Here is a 16,684-nt window from a genome sequence, read left to right as displayed (position 1 = left end):
AAAAGAAATTTTTTCTTTTTATAACAAATATAATTCAGAAATAGTCTATTAAAAAAAATTCTTAGCAAAGGTTCCTTCGGAGCTTTACATTTTTTTTTTTGTAATTATGAGAATTTAGAGAGGTTTCTTTTATTTTTATTACAGAATAATTTTTTTCTTCTCCTGCTAATAAATTGAATTCCTCCAAACGAATTTTATTATTCATAAAAGAATTTAAATATTTATAAACATAATTTTTATGCAAATTCTAATTTAAGTAATTATGAATTGCTGAGAAGTGAGAAATTTTTATTATTCATGAAAATAATTTAATTTTTAAGAAGATTTTTACATAAAAATTTTTAAATAATTGAATTTTAGTGATGAATATTGTTATTTATGAAAATAATTGAATTTTGCAAAGAAATTTATTAAAAATGCCTCAACATAATTGAATTTTCGAGAATAATTTTGTTATTTGTCAATATAATTGAATTCTTTCGAAGAATTATTTAGGGAAATAATTGAATTCTTGCGAAGAATTTTATTAAAATCTAAAAGAATAATTGAATTATTTCAAAAAAATGTTATTAAAATATTTAAAAATAATTGAATTTCTGTGAAAAATTCTAATATTTTTGTAAATAATTGAATTCTTAAAAAGAATCGAAAGAAAACATTTTTTTAAATAATTGATTCTTGAGCAATTCCTGTAAAATTGTATTACTGATAATTGAAATCCTGCGATGAATTTTATTATTTATGAAAATAATTGAATAGTTGCTAAGAATTTTATTAAAATTTTCAACAATAATTGAATTAATGAGAAGAATTTTATTATTTAAGAAAATAATTGAATTATTGCGAAAAATTTTATTGGAATGTTTAAAAACAATTGAATTTCTTTGAAACATTTTGTTATTTTTGAAAATAATTGAATTCTTCATAAGAATTTTGTAAATATTTTTTTAAATAATGAATTTTTTTGAAATATAATAAATATTATGATAATTTTATTTTAAATAATTGAATTCTTGTGCAAAACTTTATTTTTGAAAATAATTGAATTTTTCGATTAATTTATTTAAAATGGTATTAAAAATAATTGAAATTCTTCGATGAGTTTTACTATTTATGAAAATAATTGAATTGTTGATTAGAATTTTATCAATTTTTTTTTATATAATTGAATTTTTTGGAGAAATTTTAAGAAAATACTCTAGATATTGAAAATAATTGAATTTCGAATATTTTTTGATAATAATTGAATTTCCAAGAAGAAATTTATTACTTTAAAAAATAATTGAATTCTTCTGATGAATATTGTTATTTATGAAAATAATTGAATTTTTCAAAGAATTTTATTGAAATTACTGGAAATAATTGAATTTTTCAAAGAATTTTATAAAGATTCCTGAAAATAATTGAATTTTGCATTGAATTTTATTAAAATTCCTGAAAATAATGAATTTCTGCAAAGATTTTATTAAAATTAAGCGAAAATTGAATTTTGGTGATGAATATTCTTATTTATGAAAGTAATTGAATTTTTGCAAAGAATTTTATTAAAATTCCTGAAAATAATTGAATTTCTGGGAAGAATTTTGATGTTTATCAAAATAATTGAATCCTGTCGAAGAATTATTTATGGAAATAATTGAATTCTTAAGAAGAAGTTTATTAAAATCTAAAAGAATAATTGAATTCATTAAAAAAAATTGAATTAAAATTGTACTTAAAAAAAATGATTTCTATCGAACAATTTTATTAAAATATTTGAAAATTATTGAATTCCTATGAAAAATTCTAATATTTTTGTAAATAATTGAATTCTTACAAAGAATCGAAAAAACCTCTTTTTTAAATAATTGATTTTTTCGAGAAATTGAAATTAAATTTTTAAGAATAATTAAATTTCTCGAGCAATTCTTGTAAAATTTATTATTTATAGAAATAATTGAATAGTTGCTAAGAATTTTATTAAAATTTTAAAAAATAATTGAAATCCTGAGAAGAATTTTATTATTTATGAAAATAATTGAATTTTTGCCGAAAATTTTATTAAAATTTGTAAAAAGAATTGAATTTCTGTGAAAAATTTTGTTTTTTCCGTAAATAATTGAATTCTTCATAAGAATTTTATAAACATTATTTTAAATAATTACTTTTTTCGAAATATAATAAATATTATATGAAAATTTGATTTTAAATAATTGAATTCTTGTGGAAAACTTTATTTGTGAAAATAATTGAATTTTTCGATTTATTAATTTTAAATGGTATTAAAAATAATTGAAATTCTTCGATGAATTTTATTATTTGTGAAAATAATTGAATTCTTGATTAGAATTTTATCAAAAAATTATTTAAAAAATTGAATTTCTATGAAAAATGTTATTATTAGTGAAAATATTTGAATTATTGTGAAGAATTTGTATAAAAATTTTGTTAAATAAATTTTTTCAAAATTTTTTTTTAAAAATGCTATTCTAAATTAATTGAATTTCTTTGGAAATATTAATTCATGAAAATAGTTGGATTTTGAATGAATTTTATCAAAAATTTTTTTTAAATAATTGATTTCTTTTGCGAGATTTTAAAAAATAACAAAAATAGTAGGTTACGCACCTTGATATTTCACCGACATTTAAACTTTCGGCGATTTGTGGTAGCCAAGTGGCAGCTGCATCCATTGATTCATCCATTTTTATCTTGAAAATAAAGAAAAACTATTTTTTATTAAATGTAATTAACTATAATAATTAATAATTAATCATTAAACTTTAATTTTTATTTCACTTATAAATGAAAGTATCAAATTATTGAGGAAATTAGGTATTTAATCTGATATTTTTGAATCAGAAGATCTCCGAAGAAAAATTTACCTAAGAAGTAAATCATTTAAAGGTTTTTTAAAGATTTAAAGATAACTTGCTATAACTAACTAACTTGATAACTAATTTTTTCACTATATAAGTAAAAATTTAGTGATAATTCTTTTCCATTTTTACCCAAATTAAATAAAAATTGATAATTCATCTTCAATTTGAGTCTATCAAATATACTTATTAAAAAATTGAAATTCCCTCGATTATTTAATTTACCTCTAAAAATATGTATAAAGAGGATAATATAAAGGAAAAACGTGCGTTGGTGAAGAAAGGATTGAATGCGATGAATTGAAAAGAATACTTGAGCGCATGCATTTTCAGAAGAAGCAGGAGATATATGCGGGATGTGTATATATGTACATAATATAATATAAAAGTAAGAGGATCTTTAGGAATTTAGTTTCTGAGAAGGATGACATTTCCGCTCATCCGTCTGGACTGACAATAAAAAGTGTCGCTTTCATGCCCTCATGCCAAGTATCGAAGGCAGTACGCACTGAATTATATGGGGGTGTTGGATTTACTAAATTAGGGTTAAACAGACAAGCGTTAACCTCCATTGAGTTTAATTAAGAAAAATTAACAGACACCCGGTTCCCCTTATCATGCTAAAAAACGGCGTAAAACCTCTTATATCATGGGAACGCGTTTTTAATGTACAAAATAAGTCGTTTTCGTTCCATAAACATTCTCCAGAATCAGTCACTTTCTCTCTTATTCGAATCTATAAACAAAGCCATAATTTTCTTCCTCGAAGAATTTTTTCCTTAATAAAGCATTTTTCTTTTTTGCTACGTCATAATTTTGACTCTACTTTTGTATTATCATAACCATTGAATTAATTAAGATAGTAGACCATCAACAAAATTATCAATCTAATTAGTATAGTAATGTAGTAAACTATCAATCTAATTTTAATTAATTAAAAAGGTAAATTTTAATCAAAACAAGTTTTTTACCGCCAGATAACCATCACAGTTTTTCTAATGATATCGAAATTGAGACAAAAAACGAATCAAAATTGTTGCCTTGCAACAATTTTAATTCGTTTTTTGCCTCAATTTTGATAACTATGGCTTAAACCTTATTGTTTTATTCTATTTATTTTTGCAACTTCAGAGACTTGGAAATATTTAAACTAAAATTTTGCTTATATTTTCGAATAAAAATTAATTGTTTTGTATGGAAAATGATTGAAAAAAAAATGATTTTTCCCATAATTATTGAAAGGAAACTCGTCGTGTTATTGCATAATTATCATAAAGAATAGCTACTGCTGATGGTCCCAAGGATTTTTCAGTTAGCAATTAATTAATTTTCTCGGTCAACGAGCAGTAACCGGTAACACGTCCGTAAATTACGAAAAGAATTCATCATCACTGCGAGCACGTCATCGAATGATTTCCGACATAATCAATGAATGAGTCAACTTTTGCCTCGCAGAGAAAGTATTAATATTGTTACTATATTGCTACCGACTTAAGTGCCTCTTAACAATAAGATTTTGATATACTTATTTTCACGAGACATTTTATTTATTACCTATTGTACAGCATCTTCTGTATATGCAACATTACAAAGACTTGAATCGTGATCGAAATTAATCGTAACTATATAGTCTGACTTCTGGCTCACTATTTTAAATAAAATTAGCAATTTTAAAAATAATGGAACGTACAAATTTTTAATTTTAATTTTTTTTTTATAAAAGTAAAATATGAATTGGAATATATAGTTTTAATGTTATTATAATTTTAATAATCATATATTCTGACATAGGGAATTTAGGGAAAAGACAGGAATTTTTATTAAAAGTACTGAATAAAATTAAATTTTTAGAATTCATAAGAAAATTCGGAATTTTTGTGTCTTTTTTTGTTTGCCTCATAAACTATGAAATATAACCATATGAATTCTAATACAAAACCTTCAATTTTTTCAATTATTGACAAAAGTTTCTTTTTAAATAACTTAAATCTTGAACAACTATCATAAAATAAATAAATTAATTAATGAATAATTTCAATGTTGAATGAATTTAATTAGAGAAATTTTAATGAACTTAGATTTTTGAAAAATTTTAATAATTTAAAATGTTCTAAAATTAGTTAAATTTGTCAATATATATTTAATTAATTATTAAAAATAATGAATTTATAGAAGAATTTTAGTTAAAAACATTTAAAAAAATTGAATTTTGAAGAAGTGAGAAATGATTGCAGAAATTCAATTATTTTCAAAAGTAATAAAATAAATTCTTATCACAAAATTCAATTATGTTCAAAATTTACAATTAAGAATCTCGACAAAATCCCAATTATTATCTTTATAAATAAAAAAATTCTTCTTCAAAATTCAATTATTTCAAAAAATTTAATAACATTCTTATCAAAATTTCAATTATTTTCAAAAATTTTCCTCATTTTAATAATTTTCAATATCTACTTTTTTTATAAATTTCCCAAAAAAATTCAATTATTTAAAAGCAATTTTAATAAAATTGTTTAATAAAATTGTTACAACTATTTTTTACAAAGATTCAATTATTTTCGTAAATAATACAATTCTTTTTACAGGGAATCAATTATTTTTAACAATAATAAAATTCTTTTTAGAAATTCAATTATTTTCAAAAAAATTCCTCAATTCAATGATTTTTAATATTTAATATTTTAATAAAATTTTCCAAAAGAATTCAATTATTTAAAAGGAACTTTAATAAAATTCTACGGAAACATTTAATTATTTCTATAAATAATTAAATTCATTTTAGGAATTTAATTATTTTCGTAACTAATGAAAATTATTGCAGAAATTCAAATATTTTCAGACGTAATAAAATTCTTTGCAATAAAATTCAATTTTGTCGAAAATTTTAAAAATATCACGTCAAAATTTCAATTATTTTTAAAAGTAATAAACTTTTTCTCCGAAATTCAATTATTTTCAAATGTTTTAAACTTTTAATAATATTTTTGCCGTAATTTCAATTCTTTTCAAAAATTTTCCTCATTTCAATGATTTTCAATATATTATTTACTATTTGAATAAAATTACCCAAAAGAATTCAATTATTTAAATAAAATTTTAATAAAATATTATGAAAAGATTTAATTATTTTCATAAATAATAAAAATTCTTTGCAGAAATTCAATTATTTTCAAAAATTTTAGAAAAATTATTGTAAAAATTTCAATTATCTTTTTAAATAATTAAGTTTTTCTCTAAAATTCAATTATTTTCAAAAAATTTTCTCAATTTAATGATTTTTAATAACTAATATTTTAATAAAATTTTTCCAAAAGAAATCAATTATTTAAAAAGAATTTTAATAAAATTCTACGGAAATATTTAATTATTTTCCATAAATAATTAACTTCTTTTTAAGATTTTAGTTATTTTCATAAATAATGAAACTCATTGCAGAAATTCAATTATTCTCAGAAGTAATAAAATTCTTTGCAACAATTCAATTTTGTCCAAAATTTTAAAAAAATCTGGTCAAAATTTCAATTATTTTTAAAAGTATTAAAATTTTTCCCCAAAATTCAATTACTTCAAAAAATTTTAACTATATTTTTAGCAAAATTTTAATTATTTTCAAAAATTTTCCTCATTTCATTGATTTTCAATATCTACTATTTTAATAAAATTACCCGAAAGAATTCAATTATTTAAACAAAATTTTAATAGAATTCTATGCAATCGCAAACATTTAATTATTTTCATAAATAATAAAAATTTCACAGGAATTCAAATATTTACAAATTTTTTATAAGTTTCTTCTGAATAATTCAGTTATTTTCAAAAATAATAAGACTCATCGCATAATTTCAATTATTTTTAATACAATTTTAATGGAATTCCTTGAAAAAAGTTATTATTCTTAAAAATTTTATTAAAATTTGTCAAGAGAATTCAATTATTTAAAAATTTTTTTAATAAAATTCTTATCACAAAATTCAATTATGTTCAAAATTTACAAAAAAATCTCGACAAAATCACAATTATTATCTTTATAAATAAAAAAATCTTCTTCAAAATTCAATTATTTTCAAAAATTTTAATAAAATTCTTGTCAAAATTGTTCTAATTTGAATAATTTTCAATTCTACTATTTTAATAAAATCACCCAAAATAATTCAATTATTTAAAAACAATTTTAATAAAATTGTAAGCAAACATTTAATTATTTTCACAAATAACAAAAATTTCACAGGTATTCTAATATATTTACAAATTTTTTATAAGTTTTTTCTGAATAATTAAATTATTCCCATAAATACTAAAACTCAATGCTGACTTTCAATTATTTTCAATACAATTTTAATCAAATTCCTCGAAAAATGTAACTATTCTAAAAAATTTTATTAAAATTCGTCAAAAAATTCAATTATTTAAAAATTTATTGAAAAAATTCTTTACGAAAATTCAATTTTAAGAAACATTCAATTATTCAATAAATAATTTACTTTTGTATTTAAATAATTGAGTTTTCGTAGAATTTTCTAATAAAAATTGATTTGAAAATGAATTTTAGTTTAAATTTTAGATAATAGTAGAATATGAAAATAATTTTGAAGAAGTTACAGTAACAATATTCTTATTTATAAAATAATTATTTTAACACTCGATCCACTTTAATAATTATAAAACAAAAAGATAGCGATCACTCCGAGTCTTCGACTCGGAGTAATTGTTATCTTTATGTTTTATAACAATAATTTTAAAGTTGATTAATTTCAAAAAGGTTTGAATTTGAAATTTTTAAAAATTTTAATTCCTATGAAAAAATAATAATAATTAAATATTAAAAATACTTAAAAAAGATATTATTGTTTTCGAATAATTTTACAATTAAAGATATTCGTAAATAAATTTCACAGAATATTTTCTTTAATAAAATCTTTTTCTTTATTTTTTAAAAAATAAAAAATTTTCAGTTTCATTTTCAATTAAATTTTCTAATTTTTTAAAAATAATTTATAAACATTTTTTTCCTTTATTTATAAAAAACTTTGAATTTTACTAAAACAATTGAAATTAAGAAATAGAATTGATGCAAATTATTTCCTTATGAAAATTGAGAATTTTCTACAAAAATATTAAGAAACGGGAATATCTAATGTTTTTCTTTCCGAAAGAAAAAATTAGTTTGTGAACAATATTGTTATTGAGAAATAAAAATTATGCATAAAATGGGTATATTTCCTATTTCTTAATCAATATTTTTTAACAATTAACAATTTTCTAGTATTTTTTATAAATAAAAAGGAGAATAATTTGCATAATAATTTATATCAGTCAAACGAAATTTCTTACAGAAAAAAGCATATAACAAACAAAATGGATACATTTTTATTTGTTAATCATAATTTTTTTTAAATTTTCTAATTTGTTATTATTATATTATAAATTATGAAAAAATACCTGATGCATATTTTCGATTTGTCAAACATTTTTTAAAACAAAAAAAACAGAAGCATAGACAGAAACTAATTTGAAACTGCAGACAGAATGAATGAAAGAATACGGAGATTAATATATAGTTAATTGTATTATTTTTTTGTTTTCAATTCTTTTTATTATTTATTTTAAAATTAATTTTTACATTATTCTCATTTATTGTACGATCCTAATGGTTTATTTTGAAATCACGATTTTTCGATTTCGATGAAGCAAACGAGGAAGTTGTAAAAAGAAGTTTTCGCTTAATTCTGACAATCGTTTGGGGTGCGAGAGATCTATGAGGCATGCGTGTTTCTCCTATGTGTGCGCTTAATGGTGTCAACTGCACAAGTGGAAAAATGCAATTGACCTGCATTAACACCCAGAATAGTGAGCATACAGGTCGCGTCTCCAATTATTCTATAAGTATGTAAATTATTCTCAATAATTTATTCTCTCCTGCTTCTATTCTCGTTTAAAAACTAATTTATCTTCTATTTCTAGAAATTCTCATTTCCAGCATTTCCTTATTTGGTAATAAAATAAAATTGTACAATTGTACAATTGTACAATTGTAATTAATTAGAGTAAATGTACGTCGATTATATAGTAGAGTTTATTCACTTTGAAATAGAGGCAAAACGAAATAAGGCGCAAGGAATTATAAAAGTCATTATAGTTTCTGATCGATTGTCTTTGCCAATGCAAATTGATCTCTGATAGATTGCGAGACTTTTGCATATTTAAATATATTTTCACCGACCACTTCATCCGGTGTATCGATTTTCAAACGCACTTTTAAAGTCTTTGTAATCCAACTATATACTTTAGTATATATATTCTATACTATGCTATACTCCTACGCGAGTATTCTGATTACTCATAATTGCGGGAACGCGAATAAGATATTAAAGACATCATGCATATAATATGTGCGTGTAGAGAAGATTCGATATTAGAATTTTATTTACTTGAAATTACAATAATTCAACCCTTGATAAACTATGAAATTACCACGAATTCTAATACAAAACCTTTACTTTTTCCTATTTCTGACAATAATTTTTTTTTAAATTAGAAATTAATTTAATTTTACTTAAATATTTCAAAATTAATTGAATTTCGAAAGAGTTGCGTTTAGAAAATTTTCATAAATAGATGAACTTCAAAAAGTTTTAATTTAAAATTTAATAAAATTTTAATTTTGAATGAATTTAATTTGAAATTTTGAATAGAAATGAGAGATCTTTGAAACATTTTAATAATACAAATTCTTCGGAAATTAATTAAATTTTTTAATATATATTTAATTAATAATCAAGAATAATGGATTTATAGAAGAATAAATTTCAGTTAAAAACATTAAAAGAAATTGAATTTTGCAGAAATTACAAATGATTACAATATATTATATTTCTTCAAAAGTAAAATTACTCATCAAAATTTAATTATTTTCAAAAATTTTAATAAATTATTATTGTCAAAATGTCAATTGTCTGTATAAATAATAAAATTCATCTTCGAAATTCAATTATTTTCATAAATACCTAATAAAATTCTTGGCAAAATTTCAATTATTTAAACAATTTTTCCTCAATTCAATGATTTTTAATATCTACCATTTTAATAACATTTTCCAAACAAATTTTAATAACATTGTAGAAAAACATTTAATTATTTTCATAAATAAAAAAATTCTTTTTAAGAATTCAATTATTTTTATAAATAATACAAATTTTCGCAGAAATTCAATGATTTAAAAAATTTTACTATATTTTGGTCAAAATTTCAATTATATTTTTAAATAATAAAATTCTTCTCTAAAAATCAATTATTTTTGAAATTTTTCCTCAATTCAATGATTTTCAATATTTAAATATTATAATATTTAAATATTTCCAAAAGAATTCAATTATTTAAAAAAAAAAGTTAATAAAATTCTACGCAAATATTAACTTCTTTTCATAAATAATAAAATTCTTTTTAAGAATTCAATTATTTTCATATGAATAATAAAACTCATCGAAGGAATTGAATTATTTTCAAAAAATTTTAATAAAATCATTCTCAAAAATTCAATTATGTTCAAAAATTACAAAAAAATCTCGACAAAATTCCAATTATTATGTTTAAAAATAATATAATTCTTCTTCAAAATTCAATTATTTTCAAAAATTTCAATAAAATTCTTTGCAAAATCAAAATTTCAATTATTTTCAAAAATTTTTTTTCATTCAATTCAATTTATAAATATTAAAAATTTCATAGGAATTCAATAATTTACCAATTTTTTTTATCAATTTCTTCGCAATAATTAAATTATTTAGAAAAATAAAAAAACTCATCGCAGAAATTCAATTATTTTCAAAAATAACAATATTCTTTCATAGAAATTCAATTTCTTCTAAACATTATAATAAAATTTTGTGCAATAATCAATTATTTTCATAAATAATATAATTCTTCTTCAAAATTCAATTATTTTCAAAAATTTTAATAAAATTCTTGTCAAAATTTCAATTATTTAAAAAAAATTTTTTTCTTTCAATTGAATTCATAAATATTCAATATTTCATAGGAATTCAATTATATTTACAAATTTTTGTATCAATTTCAATTATTTACAAAAATAATAAAACTCATTGCAGAAATTCAATTATTTTCAAAAATAACAATATTCTTTCATAGAAATTCAATTTCTTCTTAACATATTAATAAAATTTTGTGCAATAATCAATTATTTTCATAAATAATAGAATTCTTTTTCAAAATTCAATTACTTTCAAAAATTTTAATAAAATTCTTGGCAAAATTTCAATTATTTTCAAAAATAGTTTTTCATTGAATTCAATTCATATAAATATTAAAAATTCCATAGGAATTCAATTATTTACAAAAATAATAAAACTCATCGTAAAAATTCAATTATTTTTGAAAATTTTAGTAAAATCATTCTCAAAAATTTAATTACATTCAAAATCTTTTTAAAATTTTCATCAAAATTTCAATTATCTTTATAAATAATATAATTCTTCTCCGAAATTCAATTATTTTCAAAAAATTTCCTTAATTCAATAATTTAATTCATAAATATTAAAAATTTCATAGGAAGTCAATTATTTAAAATTTTTTTATCAATTTCTTCGCAATAATTCAATTATTTACAAAAATAATAAAACTCGTCGCAAAATTGCAATCATTTTTAACATAATTTTTTTATCGAATTTCTCGAAAAATGTAATTTATTATTCTTAAAAATTTTATTAAAATTCATCGAAAGAATTTAATTATTTAAAAATTTGTTTATAAAATTCTTTATGAAAATCTAGTTTAAAGAAGCATTTAATTATTCAATATTCAATTACTTATTCAATAAAATATTTCATTTTTGTATTTGAATAACATCAGAATTCTCGTAGAATTTTCCAATGAAAATTGAGTCAAAAATGAAAATTTTAATTCCTAAGGAAAAATAATATAACAAATATTTATTGAAAAAAGAAATTATTGATGTTTTCGAATAATTTTAATATTTTACAATTAAAGAAATTCGTAAATAAATTGTAACAGAACATTTTTTTTTTGATTATACCTAAATAATTTTGAAAATAAATCGCAAAATATTTTTTAGTGTCAGGGAAAAAGTCAAAATTTTCTCATGGAAATCAGGGAAAAGTTGGAAAAAAAGAAAATTTAATTTTCGTCGTAACCCTGAACTGTAAAATTTTTGAATTTCATTCAGGACTTAAAGAATCCAAGTATACAGTAGTCAAGAAAAAGAAAAAAGAAAAAAAAAGAAGTCAACTCTACTATAGGAATTTTTTTTCGAGTGCGTAAAAATAATAATGCGTTGGAGAATAAAAAAATATTTTCCTAAATGAAATATTTGTGTTAATATTATTTTTGTTCTTTAATTTAAAATCAAACTCTCGAAGCAATAGGCCTTTGGATTATAACAATGGATTTTGTGCAGCATCGACTTCTTTATGGTAATCTAATCTTTTCTAAATATTTGTTAAATGAAACGACAAGAACGCACCTGAAGGAACATTAAAGTGTAGAAATCGAGATTCCTGATTGTGTTGTTGGGGAGTAGAACACGTGCAAAAGCAGCAATGGAAAAGCTTGAACTCACGTGTTCTCACGAATCAAAGAAAATAGTCGAGTCTTACATGGGCATGTTTCTTTTTCCTAGCCAAAGTAGTTAGGATTATTGAATTTTAAACTAAACTCTTACAAATTCTGCTCCTAGAATAAGTCATTTTTCAATGAAACTCGAGTTCCTTTTTTTATCCCTTTTTTTTATTCATTGATTGATAAATTTATTATTAGCGAAACATTCATTATTGCTCTAGTTTTCTTCTTTGTGAAAATAATCAACAACTTTTTATCTCTCTAAATTAGAATTATTAAAAATGTTTATTAATTTAAATTAATTACTGATTTTCGGCTTTTGAATTAGTAAATTTTACTGAGAAGTCAATGGAAAGCACTATTTGTTAGTCGAAATTTATTAGTAATTAATTATTAATTACATCTATTATAATATTTATTGCTAATTAATTTATTGCTATATTTATTAGTCGAAATTGATTACTAATTAATTATTAATTAAATCCATTATAATATTTATTACTAATTAATTTATTATTATAAATAAACTAGCAAATGATACGCGCGAAACGTGATGTTCAATTTATTATTGTTATGCAAATCAGCAAATTATAAAATTTTTTATTTTCAAATATAAATTTTAATATAATTATTTTGATGAATAGTACAATTTTTTTTTGCAAAAATTCAATTATTTTTAATAAAATTGCACGAAAGAATTAAATTATTTTCTAAAATTTTAATAAATCCTTCTTAACAATTCAATTATTTTTTAAATAGTAAATTCTTTGCAGGAATTAAATTATTTTTAATCTAATTTAAATAAAATTACACGAAAGAATTTTATTATTTTAAAAAATTTCCATAAAATTCAATTTCAACAAGAATTTAAAATAAGCTCTAAAAAGATAATTCAATTACTCTCAAAATATTTTTAAAAAAATTCTATATGAAAATTAAATTACTTTCAATGCAATTTTTAAATGTATTCGTCGAAAAAATTGAAATTGAATTATTTTCAAGAAATAATAAAATTCTTCTAATGAATACAATTATTTTGAATATATGCTTAATTTTAATTAAAATTCTTTACAGAAAATTCAATTATTTTCGAAACAAACTTTAATTGAATTTTTCGTAAGAATTTAATTATTTTCAAATATTTCCTATAAAATTCTTCAAAGCAATTCAATTTTTTCCTAAAATTTTAATAAATTCTTTGATCATTTCAATTATTTTTAAAAAATTAATTCAAATCAATTATTTGATTTGAATTCATTTCCTTTAATTATTTTCCATACAATTTTAATAAAATTCTTCTTCATAAAATTCAATTATTGCTTTCAAAGTTTTCAATTAAAATTATTATAGAAACTCCATTATTAAAAAAAAATAAAATAAAATCTATAAAAGAAGTTAATTAGGATTAAAAAAATATTTTAACAAAATTCTTGGCGGGAATTTAATCTTTATAAATAAAAAAATTTTTGATACGATTCTTTGCAAGAATTCAATATTTTAAAATTGAAAATATTTAGAAAGAAAATTTTTTTTAAAAATTAGGAAACAAAAAAACAATCAACAACTAACTTCAAACTGTTCAAAGCGAACAGATTATTGGAATACGACGATTATTATTAATATAGATTAGTAGAAATTACTATTTATTAGTCGAAATTTATAACTAATTATATATAATTATTAATTACATCCAATATAATATTTGTTACTAATAAATTAGTAGAAATTACTATTTATTAGTAAAATTTATTAATTCACAAGCAAACAGTAAGAAGTCACTAATTTAAATTAGTGAGCTCTAAATATTATGTATTAGTAGGTATAGTTATTAATTTTTGTTGCACACATTTTGAGGAAAGAACAAAAAAGATGTTTTTTTAAAACAACTTTCGAGATGAATAAAGCACTAAGTGAACTAAAGAAATATTTCAAAACATTTTATGCACAATTCTTGGAAAAATTCTCTTTTAATGACACATTGAATTAAAATTCAAGGATTCTTCAGAAGTATAAAAATTCCGTTTGATTAAATAATTTTGCCAATGAACATTTTATCTTTTAGTTTGCGAATTTTTATTTACTTTCTCTTTATACTTTTAAATAGTTTAATTTTACCATAAGATTATAAATATTAATTTTAAACATACTCTCCAAATTTTAATTAGTAAAAAATAAAAATGTTTACTAAATTTTAATTAGTGACTGACTTTTGGATTTTAAATTAGTAAACTTTACTTATTAATTAGTAGAAATTACTACTTATTAGTTAAATTTACTAACAGTAAATTATTATTATTTAAATTATTTATTTAAATCTCTTCTTATTTTTTAATAATTATTATTTTTTTTATTAGTAAAATTTACTAATAGTAAATTATTAATTACTAAATTATTATTATTTAAATTATTTATTTAAATCCCTTATTACTTTTTTAATTATTATTATTTATTAGTAACATTTTCTAATAGTAAATTATTTTTACTATACTTATAGTAATTTCACGTAATTTATCAGTAAAATTTACTAATTCAAAAGCAAAAAGTTAATCACTAATTCAAATTAGTAAGCATTTTTACTTATTCATATTTAAGAATTAAATTAAGAGTAAGTATAAAATAAATATTTATAATCTTATAGTAAAATTAGACTATATTGATTAATAGTGAAGTGAAAGGAAATAAAAATTCAAAAACTAAAAAAAATATACTGTCCATTAGTAAAATTAGTATCTAGAAATTACTATTAGTATAGTAATTAGTAAATATTACTCAATAAATTAGTAGAAATTACTATTAGTATAGTAATAATCATTTACTATTAGTAAATTTTACTAATAATGACTAATAAATAATAATTTGTACCTACTAATTAATAAATTAGTAGAAATTACTTTTAGTGTGGTAATAATCATTTACAATTAGTAAATTTTACTAATAATTAGTAATTTGTACCTACTAATTAATAAACTAGTAGAAATTACTATTAGTATAGTAATAATCATTTACTATTAGTAAATTTTACTAATAATTACTAATAAATAATAATTTGTACCTACTAATTAATAAATTAGTAGAAATTACTATTAGTATAGTAACAATCATTTACTATTATAGTAAATTTTACTAATAATGACTAATAAATAATAATTTGTACCTATTAATTAATAAATTAGTAGAAATTACAATTAGTATAGTAATAATCATTTACTATTATAGTAAATTTTACTAATAAATAATAATTTTCAGTAATTTATAGTAATTTTTACTAATTAATAAATTAGTAGAAATTACTATTAGTATAGTAAGAATCAGTTGCTATTATAGTAAATTTTACTAATAAATAGTAATTTTTACTAATTAATAGTAATTGTTACTAATTAATAGTAATTGTTACTAATTAATAAATTAGTAGAAATTACTACTAGTATAGTAATAATCATTTACTATTAATAAATGTTACTAATAAATAGTAATTTTTACTAATTTAATAGTAAAATTTACGAATTCAAAAGCAAAATGTCGCAATCACTAATATTCAATTTATTAAAAACACTTTTAAAATTTTAAATTTAGTGCGTAAATAGTAAAGATAAAAAAAATAATACTATGATATAATAATCAAATAGATGAATAGAAGAAAAAAATATTCCCCCCAAGCGAGATCTTCCAAATTGGGAGGGAAAATTTTTGTCAATATATTATAGAAAAACATGTGCTCTCAGCATTGGTCGTTTACCGAAATTTCTTTTTGAAAATCCGTTCTCCTCTTTGTGGGGGATGATGCTTTCTTCGATCCTATGTATCAATTTCAGGACCACATGGTGCGTGAGTACGTTAATTATTTTATTTCCCTCTTAAATTTTGATTATTTTCCTCAAGTTAATTATTCTCTTCACACACTCGTTTTCTCACAAGTATCGCTTCACAGAATTTTAAACTGGACATGACACATTCTGATTATAATCCTTTCCTCTTGGCGATCCGATCCGGAAGATATTGACTCACCACTAATAATTGAAACGAAACCTGTCTTTATAAACACTCATCGGAATAACTTCACTTTTTAACAAAAGTTAACTTACAAATGTTAACCAAAATGTTTTATTCTCGAATTTTCTCTTTTTCTTCAAAAACACATTTTTTAATGGGCAAAAAATAATCAACGTTTGAAATTAAATTTTTATTTACAAAAAATAAAAAATACAGCAGCTCCGCATTTATTAACTTTTTTA

The 16,684-nt window shown here is 19.7% G+C and overlaps 2 protein-coding genes across 4 annotated transcripts in view; one reads left to right on the top strand and one right to left on the bottom strand.

Moving 5' to 3' along the window:
* The window catches only part of LOC122510224 (larval cuticle protein F1-like), a 71,560-nt gene that overhangs the window by 16,119 nt on the left and 38,757 nt on the right, over positions 1–16,684 (top strand). The window lies entirely within an intron of this gene.
* The window catches only part of LOC122510223 (G-protein coupled receptor moody-like), a 25,667-nt gene extending 8,983 nt beyond the window's left edge, over positions 1–16,684 (bottom strand). Inside the window, exons 1-2 of one of the 3 annotated variants that reach the window (XM_043624695.1) lie at positions 16,189–16,684; positions 2,608–2,690 (exon numbers count right to left, since the gene is read on the bottom strand). In XM_043624695.1, coding sequence (XP_043480630.1) covers positions 2,608–2,684 — 77 coding nt within the window. In that variant the 5' untranslated portion in view covers positions 2,685–2,690; positions 16,189–16,684. Of the gene's footprint in view, positions 1–2,607; positions 2,691–12,357; positions 12,698–16,188 lie in introns of those variants that run through there. The other 2 variants (XM_043624696.1, XM_043624694.1) reach the window with 2 other exon arrangements.

Source organism: Leptopilina heterotoma, unplaced genomic scaffold (assembly GCF_015476425.1).
Source record: "Leptopilina heterotoma isolate Lh14 unplaced genomic scaffold, ASM1547642v1 Lhet_68, whole genome shotgun sequence".
NCBI lineage: Eukaryota > Metazoa > Arthropoda > Insecta > Hymenoptera > Figitidae > Leptopilina > Leptopilina heterotoma.
The sequence above is the reverse complement of the archived record's forward strand: the minus strand, read 5'-3'. Positions and strand labels throughout refer to the sequence as shown.